Source organism: Eriocheir sinensis, chromosome 33 (assembly GCF_024679095.1).
Source record: "Eriocheir sinensis breed Jianghai 21 chromosome 33, ASM2467909v1, whole genome shotgun sequence".
In the NCBI taxonomy this organism is placed as follows: domain Eukaryota; kingdom Metazoa; phylum Arthropoda; class Malacostraca; order Decapoda; family Varunidae; genus Eriocheir; species Eriocheir sinensis.
The window spans coordinates 8,378,637-8,403,494 of NC_066541.1; the positions used below are offsets into that span (position 1 = coordinate 8,378,637).

General features: G+C 42.8%; 1 protein-coding gene across 2 annotated transcripts in view; it reads right to left on the reverse strand.

Annotated features, from left to right (window-relative positions):
* Positions 1-2,415: 2,415 nt before the first annotated feature.
* The window catches only part of LOC127006683 (uncharacterized), a 91,448-nt gene continuing 69,005 nt past the window's right edge, over positions 2,416-24,858 (reverse strand). For both annotated transcript variants that reach the window (XM_050876877.1, XM_050876876.1), the window contains exon 4: positions 2,416-3,206. In XM_050876877.1, coding sequence (XP_050732834.1) covers positions 2,968-3,206 — 239 coding nt within the window. In that variant the 3' untranslated portion in view covers positions 2,416-2,967. The remainder of the gene's footprint in view (positions 3,207-24,858) is intronic.

The window sequence follows — 24,858 nt, forward strand, 5'->3', positions numbered from 1 at the left end:
TTTTAGTACATGTATAAGTGATAGTAATAGCAGTAACGTTAGTATCACAAGTAGTATAAGAACAAGATTGAATACTACTAACCCTACGCTCATGGGGATTCCAAACGCTTCAACTTATCGACTCTCTCCTCCCCTTTCCCTTCCTTCCTCCTTTTTATCTCTCTCCTCATCCCCTTCCCTTCCCTTCTTTTTTCTCTCTCTCCTCATCTCCTTCCCTTCCGCTCTCCTCCTCCCTCCTTCATAGCGGTTTTACATGCAGACATAACGAAAGGAAACTAAGAGGATAATAATAACAATAGAAGTACAAGTGAATATGATGTTAAACGAGATGAAAAAAAGAAAATCATATAACTATTAGAGCCATAGAGTGCTTGTTATTTCTGAACGAGGAGAGCAACGACCGCTGCTTGTCATCGGTAATGCCATTCAGTGCGTCGGGTGTTCTGTTGCTATAATCGTACCTCACGTGCACCGCCGGTCTGTTCACCTTTCAGAAGTCAGCCGCACTTACTCGCGCTCCCCGGCCGGCTATTAATAATCCAGCTGCAAACAGAAACACTGCGACTTTTTTTTTTTAAATATTTATTCCCTAGTATCACTAGGGGAAACGGGCTTAGGAGACAGAGACAGTGCAAAAATGCTCCCTCCCTGCGCGGGGGAGCACGGGCTAAGCCGATTGGCGGCCCGTAGCAGGATGCCGAGACTGACTCTATCGGCGATCGAAATCTAGCCGACCGAGTCGGTCTGTCGACGAGGACTGGGCTGTCTCTGACTCGTTCGTTCGTTCGTTCGTTAGGGAGTTACCCCCTAAAAAGGGGGAACGGGCCTTTGTCGATTGACGGCCCGTCGCAGGGGGGAACCCGCCGCTGGCGTGCGGCGGGTGTGGGGAAGCCTCCGCCGCCGCCACAGCCACGGGTAGAAGCCGGCGAGCAGCGACGGAGGCACGGGCCCTCCGAGCAGGCGCTCAGGAGCAGCCCGTAGCTGAGCCGAGCGAGCAACTCAGCAGTCTATAGTTGGCCCAGAGGCCGGGAGAGTTGCTCGCTCGACGAGTGCTGGCAGTCCACTCTGCGACCTATCAATGATGCTGTTTACACTAACGCTTCCGTCCTCTCTCTCTCAGATGTGCATTACGATCGAGTTCAAAATGATAAACTGAAAATCATCATCATAGTAGTATTAGTATTAGAATTTGTATTAGTAGTAGTGCAGATGAAGAAGGGAAGGTAGATGAGTCAGGAAGAGGAGGTAAGAGCACAAGTAGGAGCACAAGGAGGGGGGAGATGTTGCCGAGCCCTCCAGCAAACATTTGATCTGCAGACACGTGAGTTGAGATTACCTGACGCCCTCGCCAGGTGTCCGCCCCAAGCGCCTGTCAGTCCCTGTTGCTTACCTGTCCGCCGCCCCGCGTCCGACACAAGCACTCAACAACTTATTCCAGGACTGCTGAGAGGAAGGGAAGGGAGCGAGGGGAGGAAGGGTGTGCAGAATGCTTCAGTCACTCCTCCGATGCTTAGAAATCATGGTGTATGTGCTTGGATAGAGAATGGAGGAATGTTTTGGTACACTGCACTGGATGGGGCTCCCGGGATCGCTCATGATGATGAAACGGTCACGTTCTGGTGCTCACATTAACATTGTGAGCCTCCAGGGCGTCAGGGATTATTTATAATCCACGATGTAATTCCGTGATGCGGCCCTCGCTGTAATGACATGTCAATATTCATTATAATAAATCGTCCACTGTGAGGCGTTAAAATGTCAAGGAAATCAGTTCATAACAGAGTTTGCCGGAGCTCGTAATGCTTGTAAAATGTGATGCTGATGACAAAGGGACTAAGGGAGGACACTGAACTATTCACTTGTAAGTATGATTTCATGGATCCATGTACAGCAATAAGTATTATCTATGAATCCATTACATATATATATATATATATATATATATATATATATATATATATATATATATATATATATATATATATATATATATATATATATATATATATATGATGGAGGAGTCGTATATTTCTAGGTCACTAGATAACATATTATGATAATATGCACGATAGGCCCACACGAAGGTCAAGGGGAAAACAAGGTTGGCGGGAGGCCGCCTGTACACCGAGCAAAAAGCTGATGGAAAAAGACCACTTGGCTGTGTGCCTGCACCTCGACAAGTAACCTGTGTACCTTTGGCCGCCTGGTGGGTGCCTCGAGGGCCCCGCACCGTCTGGGATCCCTGTGACCGGGGAGTGAAGGGAGTTGGGTTGTATGAAGGCGATGCCAAAGTATATTGGCAGGTATTGACAGATATTGGAAATCAACGACTCGGAAGAATAGTTCTCGAAACACCTTGAACTCTTCTTCCTGAGTCTGGCTCTCAAGTCTGCCCTGACTAAAAAGACACAAGAGTTGAACACGGACACGAGACTTAGTCCAATAACATCTTTATTGTATTTGGTGAGTAACAACAAATAGTGAAGGAGCTGACGACGAGCGGGGCGGGGCGGGGCGGGGCTGTCTGGCACGGCACCGCTCGTGTGTGCGGTGCCGGGCCAGGCAGGAGGGTGAGGGTACGAAACACCGACACCGTGACTACTTCTGGGCACTGGTGGACACTGCACCTGCTCACAGCATAGTCCACACACACACACACACACACACACACACACACACACACGCACGCACACACACAACACGTCCCCGGCGCCCACACCCCCTGGGGTGGGGGAGCCGCCGCCCTTCACACCGCAGGTCGCGCGGCCACAAAAAGCGTCCAGCCCTGAACGAGTCTGCGCCGCGGCCAAGCACCAGTCAACGAGTAAACACACACTGGGCGGCCCCTTCAGGGTCACGCCGCGGCACTGCACGCAAGACACATAAACACAAACTACACCCACACCTCGACAGGCGGAGGAGTAAGGAGACGTAGAGAGGCGTTGCTTTACCTCCACCATCACGTGTCTACTCGTCATCCTTCCTCTCGCAGATGATGCCCCGCCGGCGAATAGTGTTCTTGGGCGGGAAGGGGAAGAGCATGATGGTGTCAAGGGTCCTGTTGTAGTGGGCACTCATCCAGTCGTACTCCAGGTTGCCGCGCGCCGGCCCGCCAGCACCGTCGGCAGGCAGCTCCACGCCCTTGTGACTGGCGTGGCGGCGGGAGGGCACCCACACGCTGCCCAGCCTCTCCGTTTTCACGCAGTCTGGGGACGAAAGGCGAGAGTTAGAGCTACAAGCTAAGGATATTATAAGAATACAGAAGGAAGTACTATAGTCAGATAGCTGGGAGTACACAATATGATAAGGAACACTAAAACATACACCAATAACAGTTAACAGCGCCTAAGTTTTCGCCCATTCACTATTCTAACGTTCGTAAGGTGGTAAGTATTTTGGGGGTGGCGACTGCATAATTAAGACCAAAGAAATAACTACACTAATAACCGGAGAGGGAAGGATAATTACGATCAAAAGGGAGTACATTTAACAACACAAAAGGAAATACAAGCAAGACCCCCCAAAAAAGAAGAATATCATAAACCAAACAGCGAAGTACGCTTGAAGAACAAATATAAAAGTAAATTTACGACTGAAGGGGGAAAAAAATTAGAAACAGAATGGGAAGTATTTTAGGAACAAAGAGGGGAGTAGAGTAAATCAAAACACTAACGAACCTTGCCCACACACACAAAAAAGAGAAAAAATCGAGAAGTTACACAGAAACTAAAACACACACAAGCTGAGAGAGAAAAAAAGAAAAAAACTACCGTCCACAAAGGAAGGTTCTCCGGGACACTCAGCGGAAAGAAAAGCCATCCAGAAAAGAAAGGAAAAAAAGCAACACCAACAAAAGATTACGCTAACGATCTCCCAGAGCTAAAAAAAAAAAAAAAAAAAAAAATTGTATATAAAAAGACTCTACCACCAGGAAGAAATTAACTATATAACGACCTATCTATCAGTGTCTATTCATCTATCCTTCCATTATTATATCTATCAACCACTCTCTACCTCCCTATTATCTATTTTTTTGTCTACTCATTCATCTCTACATTTATCTATCTGTCTATTTATCTATTCCTTCATTAGTGTATCTATCTGCCTGTCTATCTATATCTAACTACCATCCATTTTTTGTCTATTACTTCATCTCTACATCTATCTGTCTGTATGTCTAGCCAACAGTCAATGTATTATACCTATCTGTGTCTCTCTATCTACCTGCTGTTTCTTTATATAAATCCATCAAGTCGTCTGCCTCTTTTATCTATCTGTCTCGAGGCTTTTCATGCAGAGACATTCTTCAAAGTGGGAAGTCAACGCCGAAGTCTCCACCTTTCCCCAACGTCCGTCTGCTTGCCTGTCCACTGCCTGCCTGTCCAATGCCTGCCTGTCCGCTCCCTGCCTGCCTGCCCGCTGCCTGCCTGCTTCTCCACTGCCTGCCTGCCTGCCTGACCTCCTGATGCCTGCCTGCTGCCTGCCTGTCCGCTCCCTGCCTGCCTGTCCACTGCCTGCCTGCCTGCCTGCCTGTCCGCTCCCTGCCTGCTTGCCCTCCTGCTTCCTGCCCGCCTGCCTGCCTGCCTGTCCACTGCCTGCCTGCCTACTTGCCTGCCTGTCCGTTCCCTTCCTGCCTGCCCGCCTGCCTGCCCCTGCCTGCTCCGTCCTTGCTCTCTCAGCCTCTCTCTTGCTCTCTCTTCTCTCTCTCTCATTCTAAACTCTCTCTCTCTCTCTATTTTGCAGGTGACCTCTCTCTCTCTCTCTCTCTCTCTCTCTCTCTCTCTCTCTCTCTCTCTCTCTCTCTCTCTCTCTCTCTCTCTCTCTCTCTCTCTCTCTCTCTCTCTCTCTCTCTCTCTCTCTCTCTCTCTCGCTGACCAAACTACCTTAACGTGTTGTATCTGGTCGTGTCTCTCTCTTTCCCTTCGTGGTACATTATCTCATATTTATCAGTAATTGAGTGAATGGCGTACGTGTTAGTTTACTTCTTTATATTTCACTAACCTCACCATTCTTTCTGCTTTCATCTATTTTTTTTTTATCCGCTCAAGTTTATTCTTCCACATTTATCAGTTATTGTGAATCTGTTAACTATTTTTTTTCACTAGCTTCACTATTTTCTCTTCACATCACGTTTTCTTTCCAGATGAAATGTGTGTGTCGCTTTGGCGTGTCTCATTTCCTACGTCAGTGGTGGCAGATTTTATACTTTTCATCGACTCACTTTTCACCTTTTTCCTCGCTGTCTGTTTTTCCATAACGAGCCTAAGGGATCAAACCGCCCTTTACCTTCCTCTCATGACTCTCTCCCTTTGTTTAGTCCTCCGGTACCTCTCCTTCTTTGGACATTAAACTGCGAGCCAAATTCAGTCGCTCAACTGAAACCTTTTCATATGTCTTTTCTCTTCACGTCATATTTACCTTTCAGATACAACGTTTGCTCCTCCAATCCTCGCCCTTTGACTGTCTTTCCATGCCAGCCTCTCAAACACACGAAGTTCTAGCATCCATCAGTCCTTTTCACCTCTTTTCTTTTCCGTTTGTTCAGCTCACAACCACGGCATAACACCCTCGCCCCTTTCATGGCATCTCTCTCTCTCTCTCTCTCTCTCTCTCTCTCTCTCTCTCTCTCTCTCTCTCTCTCTCTCTCTCTCTCTCTCTCTCTCTCTCTCTCTCTCTCTCTCTCTCTCTCTCTCTCTCTCTCTCTCTCTCTCTCTCTCTCTCTCTCTCTCTCTCTCTCTCTCTCTCTCTCTCTCTCTCTCTCTCTCTCTCTCTCTCTCTCTCTCTCTCTCTCTCTCTCTCTCTCTCTCTCTCTCTCTCTCTCTCACACACACACACACACACACATTCTTGTTCACCATATTTATATCCTTGGGAATGAACTTAGAGTGAACTTGTCCCCAAAGCAGACCAGTCCCTGCACGCCCCGCAAACCTGTTCCCAGTGGGCGAGGTGAGCACAAGTGCAAATGGGCCGCTGAGGTCAGGAGCAGCGGGTCACTTCATGAACAGGTGGATATAATAATGATATTGATAAAAAATAATGGGAATAATAATAGCGAGAAGATAATGATGATGATGATGATGATGATGATGATGATGATGATGATGAAAAAAGGAGGTAGAAGACGAGAAAGCTGAAGACAAAGAAAAAGTATGAGAACAAGAAAGAAGAACAAGAACAAGAACAAGAACAAGGATAACAAGAACAAGAAAACGAAGAAGAATCTAATCCGCTTTCTTCTTAATTCCTGAGGTTAACGCGCTCAAAAAAAAAAAAAGATCCATCTATTTACATAAAGCAACACAAGTCTCATAACAACAGAATCTGAGCACTGGATACACAGGTCGCAAAAAGTGTAACGCGAATAAAACAATACACACAACGCCAACGCAGCCCAACGCGGCGCTACATACAACGAGTCTGCAATTTGTGGAGACTTGTGGGGCGTGAAGGGACAGTTTTACCTCCACACAATTGAAGACACGCGGACGGGACACACACAAACGAGGGGGGGAAAAAGGGGACGAGATGTTTTCATTTAGGGCGAGGACATCCCCCCTCTCCCTCTCTACCCCTTTCTCTCTCCCAGCCACACATTCTCCTCTTCTCACATTCCCCCGCACACTCTCTTCCCTTCTCACACTCCCACACTTTTCTCCTCCTCTCACAGTCTCCCACGCACTCTCACCCCCCCCAACTTTTCTCCCCCTCTCTCACCCTCTCATCCCCCCACACACTCTCTTCCCTTCTCACACTCCCACACTTTTCCCCTCCTCTCACACTCACCCACGCACTCTCATCCCCCCAACTTTTCTCCCCCTCTCACCCCCCCCCACACACTCTCTTCCCTTCTCACACTCCCACACTTTTCCCCTCCTCTCACACTCACCCACGCACTCTCACCCCCCCAACTTTTCTCCCCCTCTCACCCCCCCCACACACTCTCTTCCCTTCTCACACTCCCCCCACACTTTTCCCCTCCTCTCACACTCTCCCACGCACTCTCACCCCCCCAACTTTTCTCCCCCTCTCACCCCCCCATTTCTCCCCTTCGTGCACCCTTCCGGCGGTCAATTTCCATGCTAACACACCTGCCCGGCCTAGTGTCGCAGCTCGAGGTGTTATTCCGCGGCTGGAACATAATGCGACCGATTTATTGACGGCTGGCTATGTAAATGGGAGGAAATCTGCATACCTGATGGATAGATAAGTCCCCCCTTACACCCCTGTCCTTCTCTCTCTCTCTCTCTCTCTCTCTCTCTCTCTCTCTCTCTCTCTCTCTCTCTCTCTCTCTCTCTCTCTCTCTCTCTCTCTCTCTCTCTCTCTCTGTGTGTGTGTGTGTGTGTGTGTGTGTGTGTGTGTGTATTCTTCTTCCTCTTGTATCCTTGCCTCACTCCCCAGTCGTCCTTTTCTTCACCTTTCTGCTTCCCTATTTATCTCTCTCTAGATGCCCCTTCGTGGTGCAGAGGTTGGCATCACTAACTACGAATCTCCCGGCCTCAGCTGTTCATCCTTCCTCTAGAGAGGGTCGACTAAATGGATACCTGGGGAAACCTGTGAAGGTAAGCTGTGGCAACCCGGATGTTTCACTGACCCTGTGTCGAGTAAATGGGTTCTCCCCCACCACACGCTCAAAGGGCCAACGTGACGGAGACGAGCACCGCCGCCACGCGCAGAAATAGCTTATGCTCCCAACTCTACATTCACATTTTCACTATCCTTTCACACCTCTCTTTTTTTTGTGCATCCTTCTTCCACTCTTCCTTTTTCCCTTTCTTCATCTTTCTGTTACCGCATTCATATCTCCCGACATATTTCCAGCATCTTTTCCCCTTCCGTATCTCCATTCTTCTTGCCTCCTTTCACACCTCTCTTTTTCTTGTGCATCCTTCTTCCACTCTCCCTTTTTCCCTTTTCTTTCTGCTACCGTATTCATATCTCCCTACATATTTCCAGCATCTTTCCACTCTTTCCGTGTCTCCATTCTTCTTGCCTCCTCTATTTCCCTTTTTCTTTGCTGTCTTTTATTTCCGTGCCTTCATACAACCGCAGTCAGGCAAAGAGCTTCCCTGTCGTCTTATCCTTTGTTTCTTGTGCATATTTTCCCGGGATATTATTCGGGCAGACCTTCCTCCCTGCCTTCCCTCTCTTCCTCCCTTCCTTCGTCCTGCCTTCCGTCTCTTTCCTTTCGCTTCTGTTTTATATGATTTTGTTTTCCATTGGTTCTATTTTTCTCCTTCCATGGCTCTTTAGGTCCCTTTTCTTCCTCTCTGCCCTCCCTTTCTCATTCTCTCCCTCTCTCCCTCCCTCCTTCCTTCTCCTTCCTTTCGCTTTTGTTTTCCATGATATTGTTTTCCATTAGTTCTTTTACCCTCCTTTTTTTTTGGTGCTTCTTCTTCCTCTCTGCCCTTCCTTTCTCACTTTCTCCCTCTCTCTCCCTTCCTCCTTCCTTCTCTTTCCTATCGCTTCTGTTTTCCATGATATTGTTTTCCATTGGTTCTTTTTCTCTCCTTTTTTTTTTAGTTGCTTCTTCTTCTTCCTCTCTGCCTTCCCTCTCCCCCTTCCTTTCTCCTTTCAGCCTTCCTTTTCTTTTCTTTCGCTTCTGTTCTCCATAATTTCGCTTTCTATTGGTTCCCTTTCTCTCATGACTCTTCCCTTTGGTTCCTGTTCTCCGTTTTTTTCTGTTTGTTCCAAGAGTCGTTAATCTATTTTAGCTTCATATTTTTCCCCATTTCCCTTTCTCCGTATAAATTCCCGTCTATCCCTACCAGTTTATCAATATTCCTCTTCCTCCCTCCTCCTTCTCAGTTTAATATTTATCTTTCTTCTTTTCCTCCTCCTCCTCCGCCTCCTCTTCCTCGGTATAAATTTTCTTTCTCTCACTCATGGTTATTTTTGTTTTTGTTTTTCCTGATTTATGTATTGCTTCTCTTTTCCTTGATTTTCATATTTATCTTAGGTTTTGTATTTCCTTGAGAACAAAAGATCCTTTTTTTACGGGGTACCGTTCTTTCTTCCTCTCATTTATTTCCTTCCTCCTCTTCCTCCTAAACCGCCTCTTTTTTTCCCTGTTTTTCCCCTCCAGTCTTATAAATCTTCTACTCTGAGCTTAGAATTATTGCCAGTCATTTGTTTTCACCCCACTTGACCGACACATCCCGTTTTCTTTACGTTCCTCAGCTTCGTTTTCTTTTACTAGCCTTAAATGGGGAACTGAAGTAACTCCGAGGGTGGACTTCAGCCTATGCCTTCAGGATATATATACATTTACTTTTCCAGAAGGAAGAGGAGGAGGAGGCGAAGGAGAATGAGGAAGAGGAGTAAGAGGACGAGAAGGTGAAGAAGGAGATGGAGGAGGAGAAAGAGGAGGAGGGGGAGGAGGAGGAAACGTCGAAGAAGGTCAAGGAAAAATATAACAATAGAAAGGAAAGGAAAAATAAGTGAAATAAAGTATGATTCACGTTTTCTTCTTGATGCTTTCTCGTACAGATTTGTAAAGATGATGGAGAGGGAAAATGAAGAATTGACAGGAACATAACAAAGAAATGAGGGAGGAGGAGGAGGAGGAGAGAGGAGAAGGAGGAGGAAGAGGAGGAGGAAAAGAGAAAGGAGGAGGCCGAGGAGTGAAGGGAGGAAAAGCAACTGCCAGCACTAATGGAAACAGATGGAAAGGAAAAAAAATGAGGAAAGAGAAAATGTTTGGGGCCTAATGGAATACTTTTTTAAACGACGGCGACATTACCTTGAAACTTTAACTTGAATATTGCTTATGAAATTGACACTCTCTCTCTCTCTCTCTCTCTCTCTCTCTCTCTCTCTCTCTCTCTCTCTCTCTCTCTCTCTCTCTCTCTCTCTCTCTCTCTCTCTCTCTCTCTCTCTCTCTCTCTCTCTCTCTCTCTCTCTCTCTCTCTCTCTCTCTCTCTCTCTCTCTCTCTCTCTCTCTCTCTCTCTCTCTCTCACGGGAAAAATGTTGGAAGTCTTATATTTTCTTTCGCTTGTTGAAGGAAATTGATTGTTTATGTTTAGAATGTCAGAGTAATGGAGAAGAAGAAATAAACAAGTAAACATGACATGCTCTCCTCTCTCTCTCTCTCTCTCTCTCTCTCTCTCTCTCTCTCTCTCTCTCTCTCTCTCTCTCAACAGGTGGCCTCGCCGGAAGTCCTCCTCTGAGCTATGTCTGCCTTCATAACGATCACGGGTCCTCGAATGGCCTCGTTTGGGTCGTTAGTGGTGATTACGGGCCACGAGGCATCAGCACGACCACTCTCAGCCGTCCTCTTTAGTCCTCTTCCTCTTACTCTTACTCTTGTCTTTGTTCTTCTCTTTCTTTCTTTTCCGGAGGTCTTTTATATATTCCTCGTCTTCGTGTTCTTTTTCTTTTCTTTTTTTTTTGTTTTTTTTATATTCTTCCTCTTTACTCTACTTCCTCTTTTTTATTACTCTTATTCCTCTTCTTTACTCTTCTTCCTCTTTTATGTTTGTCTGTATATATCCTTCATCTTTGTTTCCTTTACCCTCTTTTTTCTAGTCTTTTTTTATATTCTTTCTCTTTATCCTGCTTCCTCTTCATCTTCTTTTCCCTCTTTCCTCTCTCCTGGTCGTTTCTTTTATATGTTCCCTCTTTATTCTCCTTCATCTTCATCTTCTTTCTTTCCTTTTTATCTCTTTCTCCTTTCCTGACCATTTCATATTCTTTTCATATCCCTAAATTTCCTCTTAAGTACTTTTTTTTCCTTTTTCTTCTCTCGTTTTTTTTTGTATAGTCTTCCTTTTTCTTTTCAGTCTTCGTCTTCATTATCTTTTTCTTCCTCTTCCTTCTCTCATGGTTTTTTTATATTCTTTCTATATCCTTCGTTTTCCTCTTCTCTTTCTTTATCTTTCTTCTCTTTCCTTTTTCTCTTTCTTCTCTCTTTTTCTCCTTTCTCATTCTTCTTCTTTTTCCTCTTCTTCATCTTCTCTTTTTACATCCTTTCCTCTTTTTTCTCCTTCCTCTCCCTATTCCTGTCCTTCTCTTTCTTTCCCATTGGTCTTTTGATATCCTTTCTCTTTCTTCTCCTTCCTCTTTCTCTTCTTTATCTTTTCATTTATTTGTTCTTTTTTATATTTTTCCCGTTTAATCAGCTTTCCTTCTCTTTCTTTTCCATTGGTCTTTTGGTATCACTTCTCTTTATTATCCTTCTTCTTCCTCTTCTTTATCTTCTTTTTTTTTCTTTTTATATTCTTCCCGTTTATTCTACTTTTTCTCCATTCATCGTTAGCTTTTTCTCTTTCTTCCCTCTCCGTGTTTTTGTATTTCTTTTATATTCTATTTTATTCTCTTTTTTCTTCCTCTTCTTTATTTCCTCTTTCTACTCTCCTTGGCTTTTTCATAATTATAGTTTTTTTTATACAATCTTTAGCTTCAGGGAATTAATGACTTCTTCAATCCTTCCTCATTACTCTCTTTACCTTCCTTTTCTTTGCCTCATCTTTCCCTTCTTTTTTTCGTCTCCAATTTCCTCTATACTTCCTCCTTTCCTATACATGGTTTCTCTTCACTATTTTTTTAACTTTCTTTCGTATTCTTATTTTTTTCTATTGCTCTCTCTCTCTCTCTCTCTCTCTCTCTCTCTCTCTCTCTCTCTCTCTCTCTCTCTCTCTCTCTCTCTCTCTCTCTCTCTCTCTCTCTCTCTCTCTCTCTCTCTCTCTCTCTCTCTCATTCCTCTTTCCCTTCATTTTTATATTCTCATCATTTTCTTCTTCATCTAATTTCCTGTCTCCTCTTTCTCTTAATATTTTATCCACTTCCTCCTCCTTATCTTCAGTTCCATTCTTAATTCTCCTTGTTTTCTTTACCAAATTATCTTTCATTCTCTCTTTTTCACATTTCTTCATCTTTCTTCCACGTTTACTCTTCCCTTTACTATAAATATCATCCCTCTCTCCTTTTCTTCCTTCCTTCCTTCCTCTTCTCTATTTCGTCTTCCTCTCTGCCAGAATCCTCTTTACCTCTTTCTGTCGCTAATCTTATTTCTCAAACTTTCCTCACTCAGCTCTACTTTTTCTCTCTTTCGTACCGGTCTACCTCTTATTCTAAAGCATCATCTTGCTCTTCCTCTTCCTCCTCCACTTTTTCTCTGCAAGCTTTTCCTTCCTCCTCCTCTACCCAGTTCTCCTTCCCACTTCTTCTTTTTCATATCATTCTCCTATCCACTTTCTTTTTCCCCTCCTTTAAACCTCCCTCCTTTTTTTTCCCTTTCGTCTCCCTCTCATCCTATTTATGCACTTCCTCCTCCATCAAATTCCACTCCATCCCCCTTTTGTTCCTTTGCTATTCATATCCTATTTCTTCCTTTATACCTTTACTTTATCCTCTTATGCATCTGCTAATCTCGCTTCCTCCTCCTCTTTTTCCTCTTTCTCCTCCTCCTCTTCCATTCTACTCTCCCTCATACAACACACCTTTCTATCGTTTTCTTTCCCTTTTTTATCTCATTTGCTGATTACTGCATCGCTTAATGGCCCTTCCCACTAAGAGTAATTTCACTTAGTTTTTTTAGCTTTTTTCCATTCTTTTGGCTTCATAATCCTCCCACAGTTGTTTCCCTCTCTTGGTTGTATTCTGAATTGGATGTTTAATTAATCTCTCTCTCTCTCTCTCTCTCTCTCTCTCTCTCTCTCTCTCTCTCTCTCTCTCTCTCTCTCTCTCTCTCTCTCTCTCTCTCTCTCTCTCTCTCTCTCTCTCTCTCTCTCTCTCTCTCTCTCTCTCTCTCTCTCTCTCTCTCTCTCGCTCTCAGTTCCACGACTTACTTTCAAGACGTCAATTTCTTGTCATCAATTAGTTCAAGGAACCAAAATTACTGGCGCGCAAACCCGTATTTCCAGCCTCCTTCTCCTCCTCCTCCTCCTCCTCCTCCTCCTGGCTCATGACCCCATTACCTGTCACCTGTCTGCTTCTACCTGTACACCTTCAGCTCCACCTCGTAACAACTCACTAAATTATTATTCTTGTCTCAGTAATTTATCACTTGCTTTCTTTTCTTTCCTTTCAGCTTGTTTATATGTTAACTGCTTACCTGTTACCTGCACTCCATACCTACCTTAATGAGTGTCTACAGGTGTCTCTCCCCTACCTGTATCTCCAATGATTTACTCTATATTACCTCCTTCTCCTTCCCTACTCATCTTTATGTTGTCTATACTTCTTATCTATTGATCTACCTATCTATCTATCTTTATCTATTGATCTACCTATCTATCTATCTATCAATCTGTCCGCCTATGTCACTATTCTCTTTTCTCCTTCTCTACTTATCTAAATGTTACCTATAATCCTTTATCTACACATCCATGCATCCATCTATCTATCTATCTTTCTATTTATCCAGGGCTTCGTTCCTTTGTTTTCCTTCCCTACCTATCAAAACGTTGCCTATATTACTTTCTTTATATTTGTGCATCTATCTATTACCTGTTTTTCCTTCCCACCTTATCTATATCTTACCTACGCTCCTTTTTTATCAGTATACTTTCTATCTATCTTTCTGTGTCTGTGTTCTATTCCCTGTACTTCTATTATCTGTACTTCTTTCTCCCTGTCTATCTACCCATCTATCTATCTTTTATCTGTCTATCTATCTATCTATTTATCTATCTATCTATCTGCTTATCTATATATTTCTATCTATCTGTATCTTTTTGTTACTCTCTATTTGTCTCTTTGCGTGCCGGAGCGACCTTCACCCCACCTCCTTCGCGCGTCTAGCCACCACTTTTTTGCGGCGCCTCGCCTCCGTATCGGTCGGCGGCGCAGTTTCATAATGGCGTTGCGTTTTGTCTCGGAGCGATGTAACAGTGCTTTCCGACTCTTTCTCTCGTTGGTTTGCCGATTGTGATTGAAGTATGTAGAGCCTGACTTTTTTTTTATGCCGTTCTTAACTAGAGGCGTTTTCCCTTCTTTTTTTACCTTCTCGATATCGCTTTTAATTAGGGACATTTTCTCTTATTTTTCATGGTATCGATATTTTTTTATTAGTAGCGACTTTTTCTTCTTCTTTTCATTAGTTTCTCGATAGCGCTTTTAACAAGTATCATTTTTTGTATTCTTAGTTTCCTGATAGCGTTTATAATTCCTGACTTTTCTCCTTTTTCTCACTTTCTCGATAATATTTGAATCAGTAACTTATATTTTCTTTCTTTTTCTTATTTTCTTGATGTCGTTTTACGTAAGTGACTTTTTCTCCTCCTTTTTCTTACTTTTTCCATAATGTTTTAACTTACATTTTCTTTCTTTTTCATACTTTCTTGATGTCGTTTTACGCAAGTGACTTTTTCTCCTCCTTTTTCTTACTTTTTCCATAATGTTTTAACTAGTAACTTACATTTTCTTTCTTTTTCTTATTTTCTTGATGTCGTTTTACGCAAGTGACTTTTTCTCCTCCTTTTTCTTACTTTTTCCATAATGTTTTAACTAGTAACTTACATTTTCTTTCTTTTTCATACTTTCTTGATGTCGTTTTACGCAAGTGGCTTTTTCTCCTCCTTTTCCTTACTTTTTCCATAATGTTTTAACTAGTAACTTACATTTTCTTTCTTTTTCATACTTTCTTGATGTTATACGCAAGTGACTTTTTCTGCTTTTTCTTAGGTTCACGATAACGCTTTTAACTAGTACATATATTTTTACTTACTTATTTTTTCATCTTTTTTCTTGGTTTCTCGATTAGGTTTTTAACTAGCATATGTATTTTTAGTGAATGCTTTTTCTTCTTCTTTTTATCAGTTTATTCTCTAACGTTTATAACTGTCTATTCTTTGTGACTTCTTTTTCTTCTTTATTTTTAGTTTCTTCTCTAACACTTTTAACTATATATTTTCTATGCCTTCTTTTTCTTTTCCTTTTACTTGTTGTTTTTTTCTCTAACATTTTTAACTTAATTTTTTGAGACCTTTTTTTCTTTTTTTTTAAGTTCATGTTTAACCACTTTTTTTTTATTCCTCGCATTTGTTATTTGTGTCGCTTATCATGTTACTTTTTTGTGTGTGTTTGTGTGTTTATGGATCGCTTTCTCCTTATATTCCAATTTCTCTCTCATTGTATATGCACTTAATGTTCTCTCAATACATGTCTTTCACTTTTATGTACCTGGGTCGTATTATAAGATATTTCGCCGCCCAATGAACACATATTTGACAAGGCTTTCGTAGGAGTTGTGGGCATTTCCAGTAGTTTTATGGCCCTGTTGGTAGTTTGACCATTCCTCTGTACCATGAACCTGAGGAAACACACATTTGACAGGCTTTCTTAGGAGTTTCCGGCATTTCCAGGAGTAGTTTTATGACCCTGGTGGTAGTTTGACCCTTCCTCTGTACCGTGAACCTAAGGAAACACAAATTTGACAAGGCTTTCGGAAGAGTTGTGGGCATTTCCAGGGGTAGTTTTATGACCCTGGTGGTAGTTTGACCCTTCCTCTGTACCCTGAACCTAAGGAAACACACATTTAACAAGGCTTTCGGAAGAGTTGTGGGCATAGCCAGGAGTAGTTTTATGACCCTGGTGGTAGTTTGACCCTTCCTCTGTACCCTGAACCTAAGGAAACACTCATTAGAACCCGACTGACTCCATCTTTGGCCTTTGGAAATAGGTGATGTGAGAAGCGAAACGGTCTTATAATACTGATCCCTCTTTGACTGCTCTTTTATTACTATTTTTATCGCGTAGTTTTCAATTCTTTTTTCTCTTCTGCGTGAACGTGATTTTTTTTCTTCAACGTTTTGCTTTTTTTTCATGTACTTTTTCTTCTGTTCTGTATTTCTTTTTTTTTTCACGTGTTTTGGGGGATGTCTCTCTCTCTCTCTCTCTCTCTCTCTCTCTCTCTCTCTCTCTCTCTCTCTCTCTCTCTCTCTCTCTCTCTCTCTCTCTCTCTCTCTCTCTCTCTCTCTCTCTCTCTCTCTCTCTCTCTCTCTCTCTCTCTCTCTCTCTCCACACACACACACACACACACACACACACACACACACACACACACACACTTATTCTCTGACACGAGTGATTTATTTTATTTCCTTTTAATGGGCACTCTTTACTTATTTTCCTGGACTAAAAGCTTTCTCTCTCTTCTCTCTCTCTCTCTCTCTCTCTCTCTCTCTCTCTCTCTCTCTCTCTCTCTCTCTCTCTCTCTCTCTCTCTCTCTCTCTCTCTCTCTCTCTCTCTCTCTCTCTCTCGCCGGAAACCTTTCAGTCTTTCATGCGGCTGTACAAGTTTTTATTTATTTATTTATTTATTTTACTTGGCGGGCGTTTCAATGCCTTTTTTGCCCCCCAACCGTTTTTCTGTGTATCGAAATGGCTGGCTTCTCCGTTTGTTTGCTCTCTCTCTCTCTCTCTCTCTCTCTCTCTCTCTCTCTCTCTCTCTCTCTCTCTCTCTCTCTCTCTCTCTCTCTCTCTCTCTCTCTCTCTCTCTCTCTCTCTCTCTCTCTCTCTCTCTCTCTCTCTCTCTCTCTCTCTCCCCCATTCTAACGCCACAATGTTATTCTATTTCGCACAAACGTCAGGAACACTTTCCATTCCTGTTTTTCTCTCTTTTTTTTCCTAATTGCTTGTCCTTTTTTCTATTCCTGCCCGGGGGATGTTGAGGGGGGGAGGGGGGGAGGGAGGAGGGAGGTAGTGTGTCAATTCCTTCACTATTCTTTTTTCATTTCTTCCTACCATCCCTTTCACTATTCTTTATCTCCATCTTTATATCCATTATCTCCTTAACTGCTCTCTTTATCACTATCTATCTCTTCCTTCACTATTTCCCATCTCTCATCTTCTTCACTGAACTCTTTATCATCCTCTCCTTTCACTATTCTTCATTTCTCCCTATCATCATCTTCACTGCACTCTTCATCAACTTGTCATTCCCTTATTCATTATTCTCATACGGTTTTCTATTCTGTCTTCAATCCTTTCCATCACCCACTCCTCCATCCATCCTCTACATCCCCCTTATAATCCTTTTCCTTCACCTTAATCCTTCCCTCAATTCATCCTATTCCCTCTTTCTCTCTTCCTCTCATCCTTATTTATAACCTCATCCTTCGTCATCCTCTCCTCCCCATTCCTTCTTGTTCTTCCTCTTATTCCCTTTCAATTCTATTCCCTCTTTCTCTATCTCCTTTTTCATCCTTATCACTTATCCTTCATTATCCTATCCTTGTTATTCCCACTAAGCTACTTATTCCTTTCTACTGTCCTTCCTCTGTCTCTCCTCCAATAGTTAATCTTGTCTTCCTTTCATTTTCCACTATTTTTCCCTTATTCCTCTCTCCGGCATTCTCCCTTGTTCTCTCTTTCAATACATTCGCTTACTCATCTCTCACTCCTTCATAAGTCATTCTCTTTTATTCTCTCGGTCAAAATCTTCTTCCCTTTCCTTTCACACATCTCTCCACCTTTATTCTTTTATCCATCTATCTATCTTCTATCTATCTAGCTCTCTTTATTCATTATCTATCATTCATTCCAGTATCATCCATTATCTATCTGTTATTCCACCTTTTTCTCCGTCATATATATATTTTATCTATCTTCTATCTATCTTATATCTAACATTGTATCCAGTATTCATCATCTATCATTCATTCCATTATTATTCAGTATCTATCTATCATTCCACTTTTTCTCTCCGTCATTATAGTCTCCCCTTCCTTTCACCCACCCACACTTCACCCATCTCCCCTTCTCCCTCCACATGCCTCCCCTGCCCCTATTCTCAGCTCCCCTCTTCCCCTCATTATATCCCCTCACCTCCCCAGCACCCTTCTCCTCTTCTCCCTTCACCTGCCTTCTCTTCCTCCCCTTTTCACTGCCCTCCCTTCCCCCATCACCTCCCTTCACCTCCCCAGCACCCTTCTCCCCTTCCCCCTTCACCTGCCTCCTCCTCCTCCCCTATTCCTTGCCCCCCTTCCCCCTTCCCCTATCCTTTGCCCCCTACCCCCATCACCTTCCTTCACATCCCCAGTACCCTTCTCCATTCACCTGCTTCCTCCCCCCCTAATCTCTGCCACCTTCCCCCTATCTTCTGCCTCCCCCCCAACCTCCTCTCCTTCCTTCCTTCCCTCCTCACAACAAGACACAGGAGAAGGACTAAACTAAGCCTTCTTAATGTCATCCTTTACTAGTGTTTTCTTTTATGCATGAGGAGCCTCGTTTCGGGCGTGTTATGTTGCTTTAAGGCCGTGTTTTTCTTGGCCTCTGTTCGCGTTTTTTGTTGTGTTTGTGTTTTTGTTTTTGTTTTTGTTGCTGGCGGTGTTTTGTTACTGCTGTTTATTTTTTATTGTTCTGTTAGCTTTTCTTTCTTCACCCCTCCCCCCCACCTCTCTCTCTCTCTCTCTCTCTCTCTCTCTCTCTCTCTCTCTCTCTCTCTCTCTCTCTCTCTCTCTCTCTCTCTCTCTCTCTCTCTCTCTCTCTCTCTCTCTCTCTCTCTCTCCCCACGAGGAGGCGACCATGGTCTAAAAACTTCGGCAAATGTCATAAGTCATCTTCAATGAGCGCATTAACACACACACACACACACACACACACACACACACACACACACACACACCCACACACACACACACACACATACACACACACACACACACACACATGCCCTTGACTCGGACAATAAAAGTTCTCTAGCTCTGCACTAACCAAAAAGAAAACAAAAAAACATATAGGTATTGTTAATTAATGTAGTGCTGTTCCGCTAAAGGTAAGGCAGCAGAGGGATGGAAGGGGGAGGGAGGATGGGAAGGACAGACGAATGGGCAAAACAAGAATAAGAGCAAGAAACTACTCCAATACCTCACGAGTTATTCCTAAAAGTGCAAACAAGAGAAGTGGTGTTATCCATTCCTATACACACAAAAGGTGATGTAATTCATTCCAAGAAGTGCAAACAGGAGGTTTTGTTATCCATTCCTAGAGGTGTAAACAAAATGTGCCGATGTCCATTACTATATAATGTGCAAACAAAAAGTGATGTTATCCATTCCAAGAAGAGCAAACAAAAGTGATGTTATCCATTCCAAGAAGAATAAACAAAAGTGCTGTTATCCATTCCAAGAAGAGCAAACAAAAGTGATGTTATCCATTCCAAGAAGAGCAAACAAAAGTGATGTTATCCATTCCAAGAAGAGCAAACAAAAGTGATGTTATCCATTCCAAGAAGAGCAAACAAAAGTGATGTTATCCATTCCAAGAAGAGCAAACAAAAGTGATGTTATCCATTCCAAGAAGAGCAAACAAAAATGATGTTATCCATTCCAAGAAGAGCAAACAAGTGATGTTATCCATTCCAAGAAGAGCAAACAAAAGTGATGTTATCCATTCCAAGAAGAGCAAACAAAAATGATGTTATCCATTCCAAGAAGAGCAAACAAAAGTGATGTTATCCATTCCAAGAAGAGCAAACAAAAGTGATGTTATCCTTTAATTGTAGCAGCTGTAACTCTCAATCAAAGAACACGTACGCTATGGCAAAGTACTGTGGCAAAAGTATATAAAGTATTATTATTAGAAGTGTGAACCAAAGAAGCGAGGTTATTCTGAGTTACATTCAGCACGAGTGGGTCCACACCTTGATTATACAATTCAGTTCTGGTCTCCTTATCCATTACTGGGCATTAAATATTTAAACTGCATGCAGGGATGACTCGGGAAAAAATATTCATGGGTTAAAAAGTCATGCAGGAAAATAACCTCAATTTGCATTCCTCGCAAAGGCGTAGCGCGCGCAGGAACCAGACTCACATGTGGCAATAGCTGATGCAAGATAAGCCAAGGTTGAAAAATGGGGCACGCAGAAGTGGGCTCAAAAAATACACTAGAGTGGAACACGCTTACATGCCATCCACGTGAAGGGTACGAATATGACTAAACGATTTAAAGGAGAAGAGGGAACACAAAGAAACACAAAGGAAGAACAAACAACAGCAGACCTGCTGGTCCTTACGAGGTTGTTTGTGACAAGCTACACTAACTATCTAATCAAAAGTGGAAGATGAAGGACAGCAAAGGCGAAGGCTCCTCCCCACCCCCCCATCCCTCCAGCCAAAGCTGGCAGGAAAGGAAAAAGAACCATGCAGCATGGAAAAACTGCATGGAATTTATGTAGGAAAGAGGAAAGAACTACCATTACTGCTACCACTAACCCGGCGATAAAAGCGGACAAGGACACCAGTATTCGAAAGAACTTAACGTTATTACGACAATGAGTAATATCTTAGTTGCTGGTTGGATTCAAAACACTTGTCTTATCTATTCTTGAAGGCCGTAACTGTTGTACTATCAACGACATCACAAGGTAGAGAGTTCCAAACATTAACAACTCGATTGAAGAAGAAGTGTTTAGCTTCGTGCGACGAGAATCTTTTACCACTTATCTTCAAATTGTGATTTCTTCTTGTTCTATTTGATCGATCAATTGTAAAGTAATCTTCCGCATTAATATCACTGAATCCTTTGAACATTTTAAACACTTCTATTAGATCGCCTCGCATTCTTCGTTTTGATAGGCTGAATAAATTTACTTCTTTAAGCCTTTGTTCATATGACAAATTTCTCAACCTAGGAATCATCTTTGTTACTCTTCGTTGGACCCGTTCCAACTTTTCTATGTCTTTTCTGTAGTAGGGAGACCAAAACTGTACACAGTACTCTAGACGGGGTCGAACCAACGAATTATACAGTTTTAATATTACTTTTTCGGATTTATTATTAAAGACTCGTCCGATGAAGCCAACCAATTTGTTTGCAGTTTTAACTACCTCTGAACAATGCTGACCGGGCTTTAAATCGCTTGATATAGTGATTCCAAGATTCTTTTCTTTACTTACTGCAGAAAGTTGTTGGCCATTCATTATGTACCGAACGCGATTGTTATTTTTTCCGATGTGCAACACTTTACATTTGTCAACGTTAAATTTCATTTGCCATTGATTGGCCCAACGTGCAAGTCGATCTATATCTGATTGTAAAGCTTCTTCGTCGAGTGTCGCAGTTACTTTACTAGCAATTTTTGTGTCATCAGCAAATTTTGATACTTTGCAAGTGAGCCCATCATCGATATCACTAACATAAATTAAGAAGAGCATGGGGCCAAGCACTGATCCTTGAGGTACGCCGCTTTTGACATCGAGCCAATTAGATGTAACACCGTTTAGAACTACTCTCTGTTTCCGCTCAGAGAGCCAGTCCGCAAGCCAATTGTGAACGTTTCCCGAGATACCGTGCGCCAGTAGTTTGCTGAGCAATCGTTGGTGGGGGACCTTATCAAATGCCTTTTGAAAATCCAGATATATGATATCTACTGATCTGCTTTCATCGAACACCTCAAAAATATAGTGAAAAAAATCAAGTAAGTTAGCCAAACACGAACGTTTACTACGGAAGCCATGTTGCGAATTATTTATCATATTATTTTCTTCGAAGAATTTCACCATATTGTCGCGAATGATAGTCTCCATTAACTTACAAACAATAGATGTCAGGCTAATTGGTCGATAGTTTCCTGGATGAGACTTGTCCCCCTTTTTGAAAATTGGTGTGACATTTGCAAGTTTCCAATCCGACGGAATTCCGAGGGGAAGTAAAGAGATGAAAGGTTAGAAGTGGGAAGGAAAATGGAAGAGGAGAGAAAATATGAGGACGGGAGAGAAAAGGAAAACACAGAACAAGGGGAGAAAAGGGGAGGAAAGAGATGAAAGGTTAGGAGTGGGAAGGAAAATGGAAGAGGAGAGAAAATATGAGGACGGGAGAGAAAAGGAAAGCACAGAACGAGGGCAGAGAAGGGGAGGTAAGAGGAGACGAGAAGAGAGGCGAGGTTGGATAATTTAATGAGTAACAAGATAAAAATAGACTTACAGGAGCTAACATATGTATTCTAACCGACCTCTTGCAGACTCTTTATGTTTACAGGCCTATAGTCTTGCAAAAGCGTTGTAAATACGGGGCCGAGAACTGACATGGGTGGGGCGGGGCAAGGCCTAAACACTTGGGAAATAGGCAAGATGGAGATGGGTGGGGCAGGAACAAATGGGGTGGAGACTGAATAAGAGGGATGAGGCATGAGACAGGATGGAGATGGGTGAGGAAGGACGGAGAGAGGGGATGACAACGGAGAAAGAGGCGGAATGAGAGTGGCGTGATTGCAGGGTATGAGACAAGAGGAAGAGATGGAGTGGAGATGGAGTAAGAGGGATGAGGCATGAGACAGGATGGAGATGACTGAGGAAGAGCAAAGATGGGATGAAGACGAAGTAAGAGGTGGAATGAGAGTGAAATAATTGCAGAGTAAGAACAAGAGGAACAGACGGAATGAAGACGGAATAAGAGGAAGAATGGAAATGGGTGAGAAATGGCAGAGATGGGATGAAAACGGAGTGAGAAGCAGAATGAATACGGACAAACAAAGCAAAAATGGAGTGATTGCAGACGAGGAGACACAAGAGGAACAGAGAAGGGCAAGACACGAACTGAAGATGAGAGGACAATAGGAAAAGAACAGAGCAAACAGGAAGGGAAGAAGACAAAGGCAAGTGTGAGTGTTTGAAGGGGATAGGGTAGAACTGAGTGGGGGGAGAGAGAGAGAGAGAGAGAGAGAGAGAACAGGGGTGGGGAGAACAGGGGTGACGTTAGGTTGACCAGTGGCAAGAGAGAACAGAAGGCGAGGAGTGGGGTGGGGTCATGGGTCGATGGGGAGAGGGGTTGATGGGGTAAGGGCTAGTCTCTGCCTCTGCAACCCTCCCGCACCCCCCCCTTACCTTGCCCCGCCTTGCTCCAGGTAAACATTGTGGCGGCATTTTTTAAGCCTCTCTCCCCTCAAAGGTCGCGGCGCCGCCCTCCGTAAGCGGGTCACTGAGGCCGCTGACATTTGAGGGCATCGATACCTCGGCCTCTTCTGCGCGTCCATCTAGGCCTCCTCTTCCTCCTCCTCCTCCTCTTTTTCTTCTTGTTCCATCCTCTCTTATTCCTCTTCATTCTCATCCTCCTACTTTTTTACATCTTTTTTTTCTTCCTCTTCTATTTTTCTTGTTCCACTCTCGTATTCCTTCCTCTTCGTTCTTCTGCTCCTCCTTTTTCATCCATTTTCCTATTATTCTTTCACCTCCTCCTCCTCCTTCTTTTCTTCTTCTTTCTTCTCTTATTCCTGTTGCTTTTCATTCTCCTCCTCCTCCTCCTCCTTTTTTTAATAATCCTCCTATTCTTCTTTTTCCTCCTCCTCCTCCTTCTCCTCCTCCTCCGCCTGTGCTTCTTGTTCTACCTCTCCTCTTTTTTATTCCTCCTCTTCTTTTTTTCTCTTTTTCCTTCTTCTCTGTTTCTCGCTCCACCCACGCCTGTTCTTCTTTATTCTCCTCCTCTTCTTTCACTCCACTTTTTAATTCTTTCTTTGTATCTTTCTTTCTCTGATCCGATTGCTCCTTTTTTTCTTCTCTTTCCTCCAATTCAATTCTTCCTTCCCTCCCTCCTCCTCTTCCCGCTTCGTTATCTTCCTTGTAATCTCTTATCTCCTCCTCCTCCTCCTCCTCCGACTCTTATCCATTAGGGCAATTAGTGGTTAAAATTGTCTTCGTAACGATGTTCATTTTTACCCTCCAACACTCTCTCTCTCTCTCTCTCTCTCTCTCTCTCTCTCTCTCTCTCTCTCTCTCTCTCTCTCTCTCTCAGCCTTCACTATTACCTCATTATAAACTCCTAACGCACTTATCACCTAACGCGCTTATCATCGGGCAGGTAATTATTTGTAACACCATAATTACTATAATCATTATTTTTATTACTATTACTTTGATTATTGTTGCTGTTATAGTTTCCTTCATATCAGTTTTATGACCATTTCTCTCCCCTTATACAATTTAGCGAACTTTTCCCATAAAAAAGCACTAAAATACACTTCGGAAAGACCATAAACCCAGTGGACGTAACGTGCCTATCAAACGACAAACAGTGACATAACGACATATAAACAGACAGACAGAGACATTGATGAAGACAGACAGAACTACAAACACTGACTGAGGGATGACAAACAGATGGATGACAGACAGACTAATGGGGAGAAAGGACGACAACCATTGACATAGAGCGAGAGAGCGACAAATACAAACAAAAAGAGACAAAAGAGAGAGAGAGAGAGAGAGAGAGAGAGAGAGAGAGAGAGAGAGAGATAAAAGAGCAGCACCAAAGTCAAAGGAAGGGGAAGAGGCGAAGTTTGAAGTCAGTGTTATAAGCTCCTTCATGATGTGTCTGTGAGTGTGTGCTGACTGACATCATCTCCTCACCTGCCGCACATCTGTCTTCGCGACCCAAGGACTGGTGAGGAAAGGCGCGAATCAGGTGTGTGAGTGGGATGACAAGCTGATATTCATGTTGTGTTTTGTTTTATTTTTGTAATGTTATTTTCTTTCATTTTTCTTTATTTATTTTCTTATTTTATTTCTATTTTTTTGAAGTTTTATTTTTTATTTGCTTCATGTTTTTTGCCTTTTATTAACATTCTTTTTTCTTGTTTTCCCTTTTTTTTTTTTTTTACTTTATTTTAATCGATGTTTTCTTTCATCGTAGTTTTATTTAATTTTTTTTTTTTTTTGCCCGTATACCTTGGCCTTTCACTAGCCTTTTTTTCTTCCTTATTGTCTTATCTTTTTCATCATATTTTTTTTTATTATAGTTTGATTTATTTTTGGTCATGAGTGAAAGGGATGACAAGCTAATGTTCCTCTGTGTTGGCTTTTATTTCTGTTGTCTGCTTTTATTTGATTTTGTTTTTAGTTCCTTGTTTTCTTTCATAGTTGGTTTAGTTTACATGTTTTTGCCTGTCACTAGCATATCATTTTCATACTTTCTTATTTT